The 11,126-nt window shown below is 33.6% G+C and overlaps 1 protein-coding gene across 1 annotated transcript; it reads left to right on the forward strand.

Moving 5' to 3' along the window:
- The first annotated feature begins 95 nt into the window (after nt 1–95).
- LOC149623026 (vacuolar protein sorting-associated protein 37B-like) lies at nt 96–2,955 on the forward strand. The gene is made up of 2 exons (XM_089853519.1): nt 96–573; nt 2,948–2,955. Exons 1-2 carry the CDS (start codon nt 96–98, stop codon nt 2,953–2,955), a joined length of 486 nt encoding a protein of 161 aa, XP_089709645.1.
- Nucleotides 2,956–11,126: the final 8,171 nt, after the last annotated feature.

Raw genomic sequence — 11,126 nt, forward strand, 5'->3', positions numbered from 1 at the left:
GTTACTGGTGTGTTAGCGTCTATTTGTAAACTTTGGCTAAATTCTGCCTATAAAAAAAGAGTTATAAAAGATAGTCAACAATCATCAAGATCAGGATGCCATATTATATGCAAGACTTGCACCCGGACTGTTCAGCGGCCATAGAACTAATTCAACACTTGACGGAGGATGAGTTGAAAGATTTGCTTAACAATGATGAAAGATTGGACGGAATGGTCAAAGACTTGAGACAAGTGAAGAATGCGCTCTTTGCAAGTAACAAGAGTTTGGCGGCAATCAATTTATCCCATCAACCCAGAATTGTCGAATCACGTCAGCAACTATTAAACCTTTATGAACAAGCTGTTGAATTGAAAAAAAAGTATAAGAAATCCAAGATTGATGAACTAACGAGACAAGTTTCTCTGGATACTACCTTGGTTTTATTTCAAATTCCCGCTGCCCAAGTTGAAGGAGAGACTGCAAGCATTGCTCAAAATTTTTTGGAGACCCAACTTTGTGTGGAGCTTTTTCTGGAGATGTTTTTGTTGCATTTGAGGAGAGTCAAAACCATAGGCGTAGAGTTTCGCAAATGTTTGGTGGGGCCCAACCGGCCTGGACCAATACATAGATAGCATCATGCGTGATGCATGCATATGATGTATATAAATTCCTAACGAATATTAAGTAATAAATTTATATATACTACATTATATAGTATATTTATTAAGTATATCCATGTACTATGTTTTCCTCTAAAGATAATCTAGGGCGTTTTAAAACAAATTTATCCGTATTTGCGCATTACAATGCGAATGTAAAAATCCTTACAAAAATTTCGAGACTACTTTCAAAACTCAGGAAAATCACCACTTTGGAAACCATGAGAGCGACTTAACCCATAAGACTAATTTATACTTGCGCCTCGAAAAACATTTTGAAAATTGTTTATCTAGTACTCTATGGATTTGGCCAGCGCCGCGCCTTACCAGAGATACTAGATGTTTAAATTGGGATGACGAGCTCGAGCCTTTTCACGTACGTTCAGACGAAACTGCGGCAGAGGTTTTTTTTAACGGGGATCTATAACGCGCGCCGTCTTGTTTGTCCCTATCAAGGACAAATTGAATTCCTATTCCGAGTATTCTCCCATTTTTTGCGTACCACCGGACCTAAGCCGTTCCACAACGCGCCTGTTTCTCTCAGATTTCGCATCCTCCAGCCATCAACCTTGATTTGGCTTTGAATTGCATCCGGTAGACTGTACTGTGCATGACACGCCAATAACTCTGTCGCAATTTCCGTCTCCCTTCGAATCCCTCTTCAAGCATCTAGTATCCCTGGCCTTACATTTGTCGCACTATTCAAAAAGCGGATTATGCTTCACACATAAAGCACGTAAGTCCCACTTTTCCATAGCTTTGGCCATAGATTTCATGACATTCCCGAAGTTAAAACCAAACAGACGAACAAAAAAGTTTTTAACCAATCGTAAATCCCCTAACCGTAGATAGCCTCTTTAATGCCAGACCAATCAGCGACGGCTATTACTATTTTCTTGCATGGGACCTCGACTCGACCTCGCCGGCAACATAACCGGAAAGATCGAAAGGCAAATTTGTGGTATCGTTCGTTAGTCGTTATATTATATTAAACGTTTTAAAGCTCAAGTTTCGAAAATTTTCGAGCCATATAATAAGTCTTCAACTAAATATTATGAGAATTTTTTTAATTTTAACAGAAAAATAGCTCTGCGAATAATCGTACACTCGAAAACTAAACTAAGCCTCGGCTAGGTATCGGCGGTATCCCGATTTCTGAGCCGCCAGCGGCTGGGCTCGACTTAGCCGCGAGAACAGAAAAAAATCCTCGTAAAAAAACAGATACACGGCGTCTTAAATAGTCTAAGCAAAAGCTACCCAGATTGATAAGATCTTCATGCCTTACTCCCAAATAACCTTTGGTATTGTGTATAGTTTTAACTAAAGAATATTCATTCTTTATAGTAGTTCCCTAATTTATGTACCTGGTAAATCGGTTCTTAAAGCGGAAGAATCACATTTGCTCTATGTTTCAAGCGAGAGAGAGAGGATTATGATATAGCCTTAAAATGGAAGGTTTAATACTCCCTTTAAAATTCCAATCACCCGTCGACAAGTATTTCACGCTTTCAATCCCACTCCCCTATTTCAACATTCAAAGAAATCGTGGGGAATTTTAAAAGCAAAAGCTTCTCGGAACCGGGTTTTACAATTATAACATAAGTTAATTTCAAGTTTTCTATTTATGTCGCACTATTACAAATATAACAGAAGTAAATTTCAAGTTCTCTGTTTATGTCGCACTATTACAATTATAACATAAGTAAATTTATTGAAGTAAGAATAATTAAGTAGATAACGATGTGGCTACTATTATGGCCCAGCCCTTGGGTCGTCTTGTTTACATTTTATAGAACAAAATAAAACTATTCTGTTCGGAAAACACTGCTCTGTAGTGGTTTTATTGGTTTTTTGCAGTCAGCTAAACGCAAAAATTATTTTTATGAGGTCTCTATCTTCATGATTTCGGTATTATGGATGACAAATTTTTGAGGGGCCCGTGGCCACCTCTAAAAGTTTTGGGGGGGCTCGGGCCCCACGGGCCTATAGAACTCTACGCCTATGGTCAAAACTGAGAAAATGTCTGATATTTTAGATCAAAGTTCGAGACAAAACTCCGCAAGCTCTTCTTATTTTGGAAATTCAGCTAGGGCTAGCCCATGGCCTGCAAGACCCGCTCCTTCACCACCATTACCAAATGAGGGTATCCCCAGACCTTACCCTTACAATACTCCACTCCCACAACCTCCTCTTGGTTATAGAGTACCCAATTATTATCCTAATCGATAAATTTTAATTGTATAATTGTTTTTCACTTTTAAAATAAGACATTAATTTGTTAAATTATGAATAGTGCTCTTTTTTAGATGTTTGATTAAACCATCAAAATTTTAATTGTATAATTGTTTTTCACTTTTAAAATAAGACATTAGTTTGTTAAATTGTGAATAGTGCTCTTTTGTAGATGTTTGATTAAACCATCAAAATGTCAAAAATATTTGTAGAAAAAATGCTTGTCAATTAATTGTAAAGAAAAACAGAAAATATTGTGTTTTGATGTGTTTTATTACAGTTTAAGTGAATTTTAGAGTGATTTATTGCAGTTTTAGTGTGTTTTGGTGTAATTTAAGTTTTTTATTATAATTTAAGTGTGTTTTATTGTACCTTAGTAAATTTTATTATGGTTTAGTGTAGTTTTATTGTACTTTTAGTGTATTGTGGTGAAATGTTGTATTATGAATCTTAATTTTTTTAACCGATCAAATCTTTTTATAATTTTTTCGTATGGTGCTGAAGAAGGATAATGTTTTGTTCTGATGTTTGAATTTAAAATAAAAAAGACTAAGAGTTAGGGTTAGGGGTTTGAGGTTCGACTACAGGAGTCGTGTCCGTTGTGCATGTAGAAGGGTTAGGGGTTTGAGGTTCGACTACAGTATGAGAGTTAGGAGTCGTGTCCGTTGTGGATGTAGAGGCCGCTTCAGGTGGTAAGGGCAACCCCTGACATTGATGCTGTAGTATTAACCATTCAATATGTTGCTCTTCCAATACGAAGGGTATTTCCACAATCGGGTCAGGTGCTCCTTCACGAATTCTCGGTCTGACCCGCGCTATCTGTAAATTTCTCCATGACGGGTGTTTTTCGTACAATTCATCATCTTCCTCTTTCATTTTCATATTATATAATTTTTTTAAAATTTCCTAAAGTAATATTTAATTATTAAATTCTAAGACACAATTAAATCAAAATTTCTTTATTTCGTGCACTTTAGGAAACTATCGAAAATTGGTTTTAAAAGTTTTTCAGTTTCTTTAATACGCTGTTTAAACCTCATGTTATTATATAGTTCGCTGTTATATCGATCTTCCAACGGTATTATATGTACAGTTATTATATGTGAAAAACTAACCAACAATTTTTGTTTTATTATTTTTTTTTGTTTTTTACACAAAGATGATTTTCTCTCATCAGGTAAAGTTGTTGCGAATAGCTCTTTGTTGGTGTTTAGGTTATTGGGAGAACTAATATTATCTAGAAGAACTAATTAACCGACTGAAAAATTAACTAGTCTTAATATACTTTTGTTGGTAATTTTGTAAATGAATAAACTTTGAGACTTTATTTTCAGGAAATAGTTTATTTTAGCAAGGTTAAAATTAAATGAACTTCTCGCGTTGGAGGTAATTTCGAGAGTGATTCTAAAAAAGTCCACTAGCAAGAGACGCGAGACCCCATACGTCACGTGTCCCTTTTTTATCTTAGAACAGCAGAGGTTTTTTAAGCTGTTATCTTATTTGCCTATATTCTTTTTTACATTGATCTATTTTGTTAATTTTAGACTATACATTATTAATTTTTATGATTATTTGATTTTTAATTTACACAAGATAAAATCACTAAAAACAGTTTAAATTCCTAAAATTTCTGGCGCGACTTTCGTAACAAGTTTGTCGCATTTGAAACAAAGGTTTTTCGTGTCGTGTTTACCATTGCGTATTTCTTACTGGTCACTTTAGTGGTTTGTTTTGGTAAGTCAAACTTGATTGCTAGAAGTCAAGTTTATAGTATACCCTTTTACGAAACTACTCGAAATAAAACTCTTGACGTCTACCTAAGAAACAAACTAAAATATCTAAAATAATATACACTATAAAGTTCTAAAATATTCAATTTTTTTTATATACACTAAGTTCTAAAATACTTTTCATGGGTCCGCTTTAAAACCAAAAGGCAAAGCGTCCCAACGTTTGTTAAACGTAAATCCAAAGCTTTTTTCTAGTTTTCGACTTAAAAGAGTGGCCGACGTTTTATTTCGAATTACGTTGAAAGGAACGTCCACTTTTAGACGTTTGGATTTATTTTTTATAGAGTCCACTATAGCTTCAAAGTTTATAATTTTCTCGTTAACACGATTAAGGCAAATTCCTTTAACCTTAACGACAGATTGACCGTCCGTAGTTCTGTAACCGTAACTCTTGGGCCCATTTGAAACAAACTCTGTAATTGTAGCGTCCCCTAGTTCGTTAACCCATTATCCTAAATTGTTACCCGTGGGGGGCTTAAAATCGTTTTCCCCCGCCACAAATAAAACGCTATCTGTATCCGTGTATAAGGCTCTTTTACCCAATTTATGCAAGGTCTCGAATAAGGTTAATCTTCCGTAACACGAAACGAAACAAGCCACATACGGATTTCCTTTGAAATATGTTGGTGCAAATTCATCTTTGTTTTTGTACGATAATAAGCACATTTCTTCATTAATTGGTCTTAAATCTACCAATTCCTTTGTCTCATCAGATAAGATACGTACAAGTTCTTTGCACTCGTTAACAGTTAGTGTTTTGGTTTTGTTTGTATTCTAACCAAAACGACCCCAAAGACTGTTGAGACAAATCTTTGAAATAGCCCTCAGCGCGGGGTTATGGACTACTTCATCCATCTTCATGCTAATACCTTCAGATTCATAAATCGATTCAATATATTTCTGTTTTTGCTCGGCAGTTTTAACGGAATTAGCTTGTTTTATCTTCAAAAAATTGTTAACATAACCGCCAAATAGTCCATCGTTAACATGTTTTTCATACTGAAATGTCTCGTCGAAATGATGTACTTCGTATATTTTTATAATTTTATAACCCATTTCTACGGCTTTGTAAATTTCAGGCGAGGGCCAAATACCCGAAATAATTCGCTCCTTGTCAGAATGTTGACACACTTCATTATTTGATTCAAGGGCACATGACTTACACAGGGGGAAAACAATTTTCCATTAAACCTGTATGGTAAAACTGGGATGTATAGATCAGTCGGGGGCAAGAGTTCATACGATATTATACCAAAATAGGCATTTTTTTCATTGTTAAAGTTACTATTTAAAATTTTGGGATGTCCTTTTGGGTAGATTCCGTATTTATTGACAGCGGGATAGAGTGACATGAGGTCGTAAAGATAGATTTTTGCTTCGTCCGGTATAAAGCCGACCTGGCTAATATTGGTGGAGGTACCTCTACAGTTTCGCAAAAGGTACTACAAGCGATATTTGTCTTTAACAAATTTTCAAACTCGCATTCCCACATCGTTATATACTTTGCATTGGGGTGTAACTTTTTTATAAATTCTATTCTATCCAGACTCTTTTCGTAACAGTTTTTATTTGTATCATTTACTAAACTGTTCCATTCACTGCCTTTTAAACATTTCGGACAACCGTGATACACGCAACCATTGAACTCTAGGATAATTTCAGGATCCTTTGAGTAACCATCAACTAAATAAGGTCCAATTCTTTTTTCTCCTTCAGGAGATTAGGCTGTCTGTATTTCTACCTTCATTTCTTTACTAACCCAGGCCAACCACTTGATAGCTTTACTACTTTGGTTGTATGATCCACGATAACCTGGACTAGGTACTACACCCAATGTATTTTTTTCTAAATATTTGTGTAAAAACACGTTAGTACAGGCCCCCGATATAGTTATAGCTCCGCAATTAAGAGGATATAGACCCGATGCTTTTTTGTAAAGTTCTCTAAATTTTTTAATTCCTTTTTGTAAAACTACCACATCTTGTACGTGAATTTTTTACCTTTTTCACTGTACCATAAATCTAAGGCTTGTCGGTCCTTTTCATTCATAAATTCAGGTTGAAATACGGTCTTTTCAGGTAACGGACCTTCATAGTTTAAAGTGTCCTCTTTTAAGAAAATATAAGGGAAAACCTTTTTGTAACTACCCAATTGAAAAGTTTCTGTAAAGGCTCTCAGAGGAAGCGCCACGAAGGAATAACTACAAATAAACCTAAAATTTTGACTTTTAATAAAGAGAGCTAGAATTTTAGAACCGTCGAACATGACGTCTGGTTTAACATGGTTATTAATTAACCAATTTAATATAAAATACGAATCAAATCCTTTAAAATTGTGGGCCACTATAGTCAAATTTTCAAATTTAGGTTTACTTATTTTTATTCGTTTATTGTTCCTTGTATAAGATGTCTCATCTTCTGTTTGGGTCAGATATTTCATAAACTTATCAACACAATCAAAACCTCTAAAAATTTGATAATCGTATTCGGTATCATTAATTTGCATGGCCGAAACTAATAGAAGTATCATCAATGGGCTGAACGTAACACATTTTAGGAGGGTGCTCAATTTTACATCTGGAACAAGTTGTAAGACATTTATGTTTGTCATCGTGAATTTCTTTGCAACATTTTAAGCACCGTTTAATTTTTAATCAAGTGCCATTTTCTATGTGCAATTGGAAACATTCAGGCCCTTTAAAGTATCTATTACAGTTTTGACAGCGAGATATTTCAATCTGAGGGTCTTCGTGAAAGGTTTCAGAGTAACAACGCCAACATTTGGTTTTTTGATTAAAACATTTGTGTTTTTTTGCATTCTTTGATTTAGTAAACGTTGTTAAACACGTATTGCAATACGACGTGGCCCCAAACATACTGGATAAACTTTTAATGACGTGCATGTGTTGATCTATTTGTAATAAAAAACTTTTTTCTCCGAAAACATTTCACCTTGATAAACCTTTTTGAAATTATCATTAGCACTGAAAATAACTATTTGGTACTCGGGTTGCAATACTTTTTGAAACATTGAAATTTTGTCTAAACTAACGGGACCAATAGGCACATTGGCCTTGGCATGAAGCTTTAACGCTTCTTCTTTTTGCAAAGGTCTATGATCTAGTTGTATACGTCTATAACGATTAAAATCAAAAGTCAAAGTACTAAGCTTTTGTTTCTTTAAATATGTTAAATCAGCAACCATCATCCCGCAAACGATTGCTCTTGAAACGCATAGTTCATCATCGTTTATTATGGGTAAAAATGTCCATCCTTTCTGAATATATTTGTCGAGAGCTATCATCGATCTATTTTTAACAGATCGACGACCTGATATTGGTACATTAACGTTTAAAAATATAGCGTCGAGTCTGACATCACCCTCGAGAAAAAAATTTCGCCGGCTTTGACTTACTTGACTAATGGCAGTCATTAATCTTTCAGCCGTTAACTCATTTAGGGCCATAAAATTTAAATTTATAGCATTTTCCAGTAAGTCAGACCTAACACAAAATCTAACGCTATTGTAACCTTGAGAAGATTCTAAAATTGTATCTATAATGGATTGAAAGATTTTTATCAATTGTTCATATACTTCTGTCAATTTGATCATATGAAGGTCTTTAAAAATAATTTTATATTCAGAGGCTTAACAGTTGAACTTTCGAGAGACAGTTTGGTTAACTTTTGATAATTCGTAAAACCTTTTAGGATTAAAATAGGAAAGATCCAAAGCTCTTCTTCGTCTGATGACATGGTTTCTATTTGATTTTAGGCGCGACTTGAAATAAAACTCTTGACGTATACCTAGGAAACAAACTAAAATATCTAAAATAATATACACTATAAAGTTCTAAAATAAAAAGTATTAATTTTCTTAAAATACGTTTTAAAAATTCTATATTGCGTACATTTTCAAATTTCTTACTCAGTTACAGGTATTTTCTTTACAACATTATCTATAAGACTGACAACTTCTGGTACTTCATCAAACTTTAAATTTAATTGTTTTTCGCACATTTCCCCCCTATATTTTGTTAGTAAATAACCCGTTTCTTTAAAATTTTCCAGTTCAAGCATTCCCGGGAAACATAGGGTCTGCTTTAGGGTACCGCATGGTCTGCTTAAACCTTTTTTAACTTCTATCAAATCTACCGAAATACATATTCCATATATAAGGGGTTTTTAAAAGCGTATCTTCTGATATCTATATATAATTTATTGTTTAATTTAACTAATTTTACACCGATATTTTTACTCTGATTAAATTTAATTTCGATAGTTTCCCACGTTTGATTTGCCGTCTAAAGACAATAATGATACAATTGGACATGCAATTTTAACAACGTGGAAAATTAAAAAAATCTTACCATGTTCAAAGGCATCGTGAGAATTTAGATAGTTTATGGTCGAGAGATATTGGCTCAAGTAATTGTACGCTACGAATTGCGGCGTTATATACTATATCTAGAACGGTCGACGTATCACGTTAAAATAAGTACATTTTGAACTATCATAGATATAAAAAAATCTTGTTTCCGTTTTACAAAAACAGCTGTTAGTTATAACGGAGAAAATATATTATAACCTTGATGTCATACGTATATTTCGAATTATCTTTGACGCCAACCAACCTTGTTTTTGCTTTATAAAAACACCTGTTAATTATAACGAAGCAAAATATATTTTTATCACGGTATAGGCGCTATATTATTCACCTTCAGGTACAACGAATCCTCGGGTCCTAGCTAGTTTGATAGTATTTTATGGAACGAAGTCTATAACCAACAACTGTTCGTTATAAAGGAGCAAAATAAATTTTTATCATGGCTAACATTGACGTCATACGTATATTTCAAATTATATTTGACATCAACCAACCTTGTCTTTGCTTTATAAAAGCAACTGTTATAAGAGAGAAAAATATATTTCGAATTATCTGTGACGTCAACCAACCTTGTTTTCGCTTTATAAAAGCAACTGTTAGTTATAAGAGATAAAAATATATCCTTTACAAAAGTAACCTTGGTTCGCTTGTTAAGGACTCTCTATAAGGGATTCGAACTCGCGATACATAGAACAACGAGTTTAAAGGCAGATACGTTAACGAGCGAGCCAATGTTACTTGAGAGTATATTCGGTTGATGACTATAGTACCGTGGATTTATTAATATAATATGATTATTTCCCCCCGTTACGAAAAGTATATCCGCTGGATAACCAGAGTTCTGATTCAGTTATTCTTGATTTTGAATGCTTAGTACGTCGACGTTGATAGATTTTGTTTTTGCTTTTAATTTTTAATTGACAGCTTCTAGTTTTTCTTAACGTATTAGTCGATAAAACGTTTAGTTCTAGTTCCTGATAATATGTCTACCGATAAAATTAAACCTTATCCGACTGGATGTTATCAATGCGGCGGAAGCCTTATTGAGTTTCCAGATCACGCCGGACAAACGTTTTATTGCGATGGAGATATCGATTGTCCTTTAAGACATCACACTGTTTTTGTAATAAAAAATAATCACATACACCCGATGGAAGAAAAATTTCAACCCTTGAGTCCGGATAGAGTGTGTTTAGTATGCGGTACGTATTCGTCAGCGAAGGACGCTCGTAACGCCGAATGTTCCGAAGAAGGTGTAACTTGTCGGTTTACGGATAAATCCGTTATAAAAGCGAGAGGCACCACGACCGTACACTGTAAAAATAGTTTTTTTTGGCATTTAAAAACAACCAAATGCGACACGAAAAACCGTTACTTCAAATGCGACAAACTTTACCTGATGAGAGAAAATCATCTTTGTGTAAAAAATAAAAAATAATAATAAAAAATGTAAGTACAATAAAATACACTTTAATTATGACGAATAACTTAAATTACAACAAATTACACTGAAAAACACTAAAACTACAATAAAAACGCACCAAAACACAAAAAATACACTAAAAGTACAATAAAACACTCTAAAACTACACTATACCATAATAAGACACAATAAGGTACAAAAAAACTACAATAAAACACAGTAAAACACAATAAAATACACTAAAAGTACAGTAAAACACTCTAAAACTACACTAAGGTACAATAAAACTACAATAAAACACAGTAAAACACAATAAAATACACTAAAAGTACAATAAAACTACACTAAAAGTACACTAAACCATAATAAAATACACTAAGGTACAATAAAACACACTTAAATTATAATAAAAAACTTAAATTACACCAAAACACACTAAAACTCCAATAAATCACTCTAAAATTCACTTAAACTGTAAAAAAACACACCAAAACACAATATTTTCTGTTTTTCTTTACAATTAATTGACAAGCATTTTTTCTACAAATATTTTTGACATTTTGATGGTTTAATCAAACATCTACAAAAGAGCACTATTCACAATTTAAGAAACTAATGTCTTATTTTAAAAGTGAAAAAAAAAACAATTAAAAT

Source organism: Phalangium opilio, unplaced genomic scaffold (assembly GCF_054372755.1).
Source record: "Phalangium opilio isolate 3A_F unplaced genomic scaffold, DU_Popi_V2 ptg000118l_1, whole genome shotgun sequence".
Classification (NCBI taxonomy): domain Eukaryota; kingdom Metazoa; phylum Arthropoda; class Arachnida; order Opiliones; family Phalangiidae; genus Phalangium; species Phalangium opilio.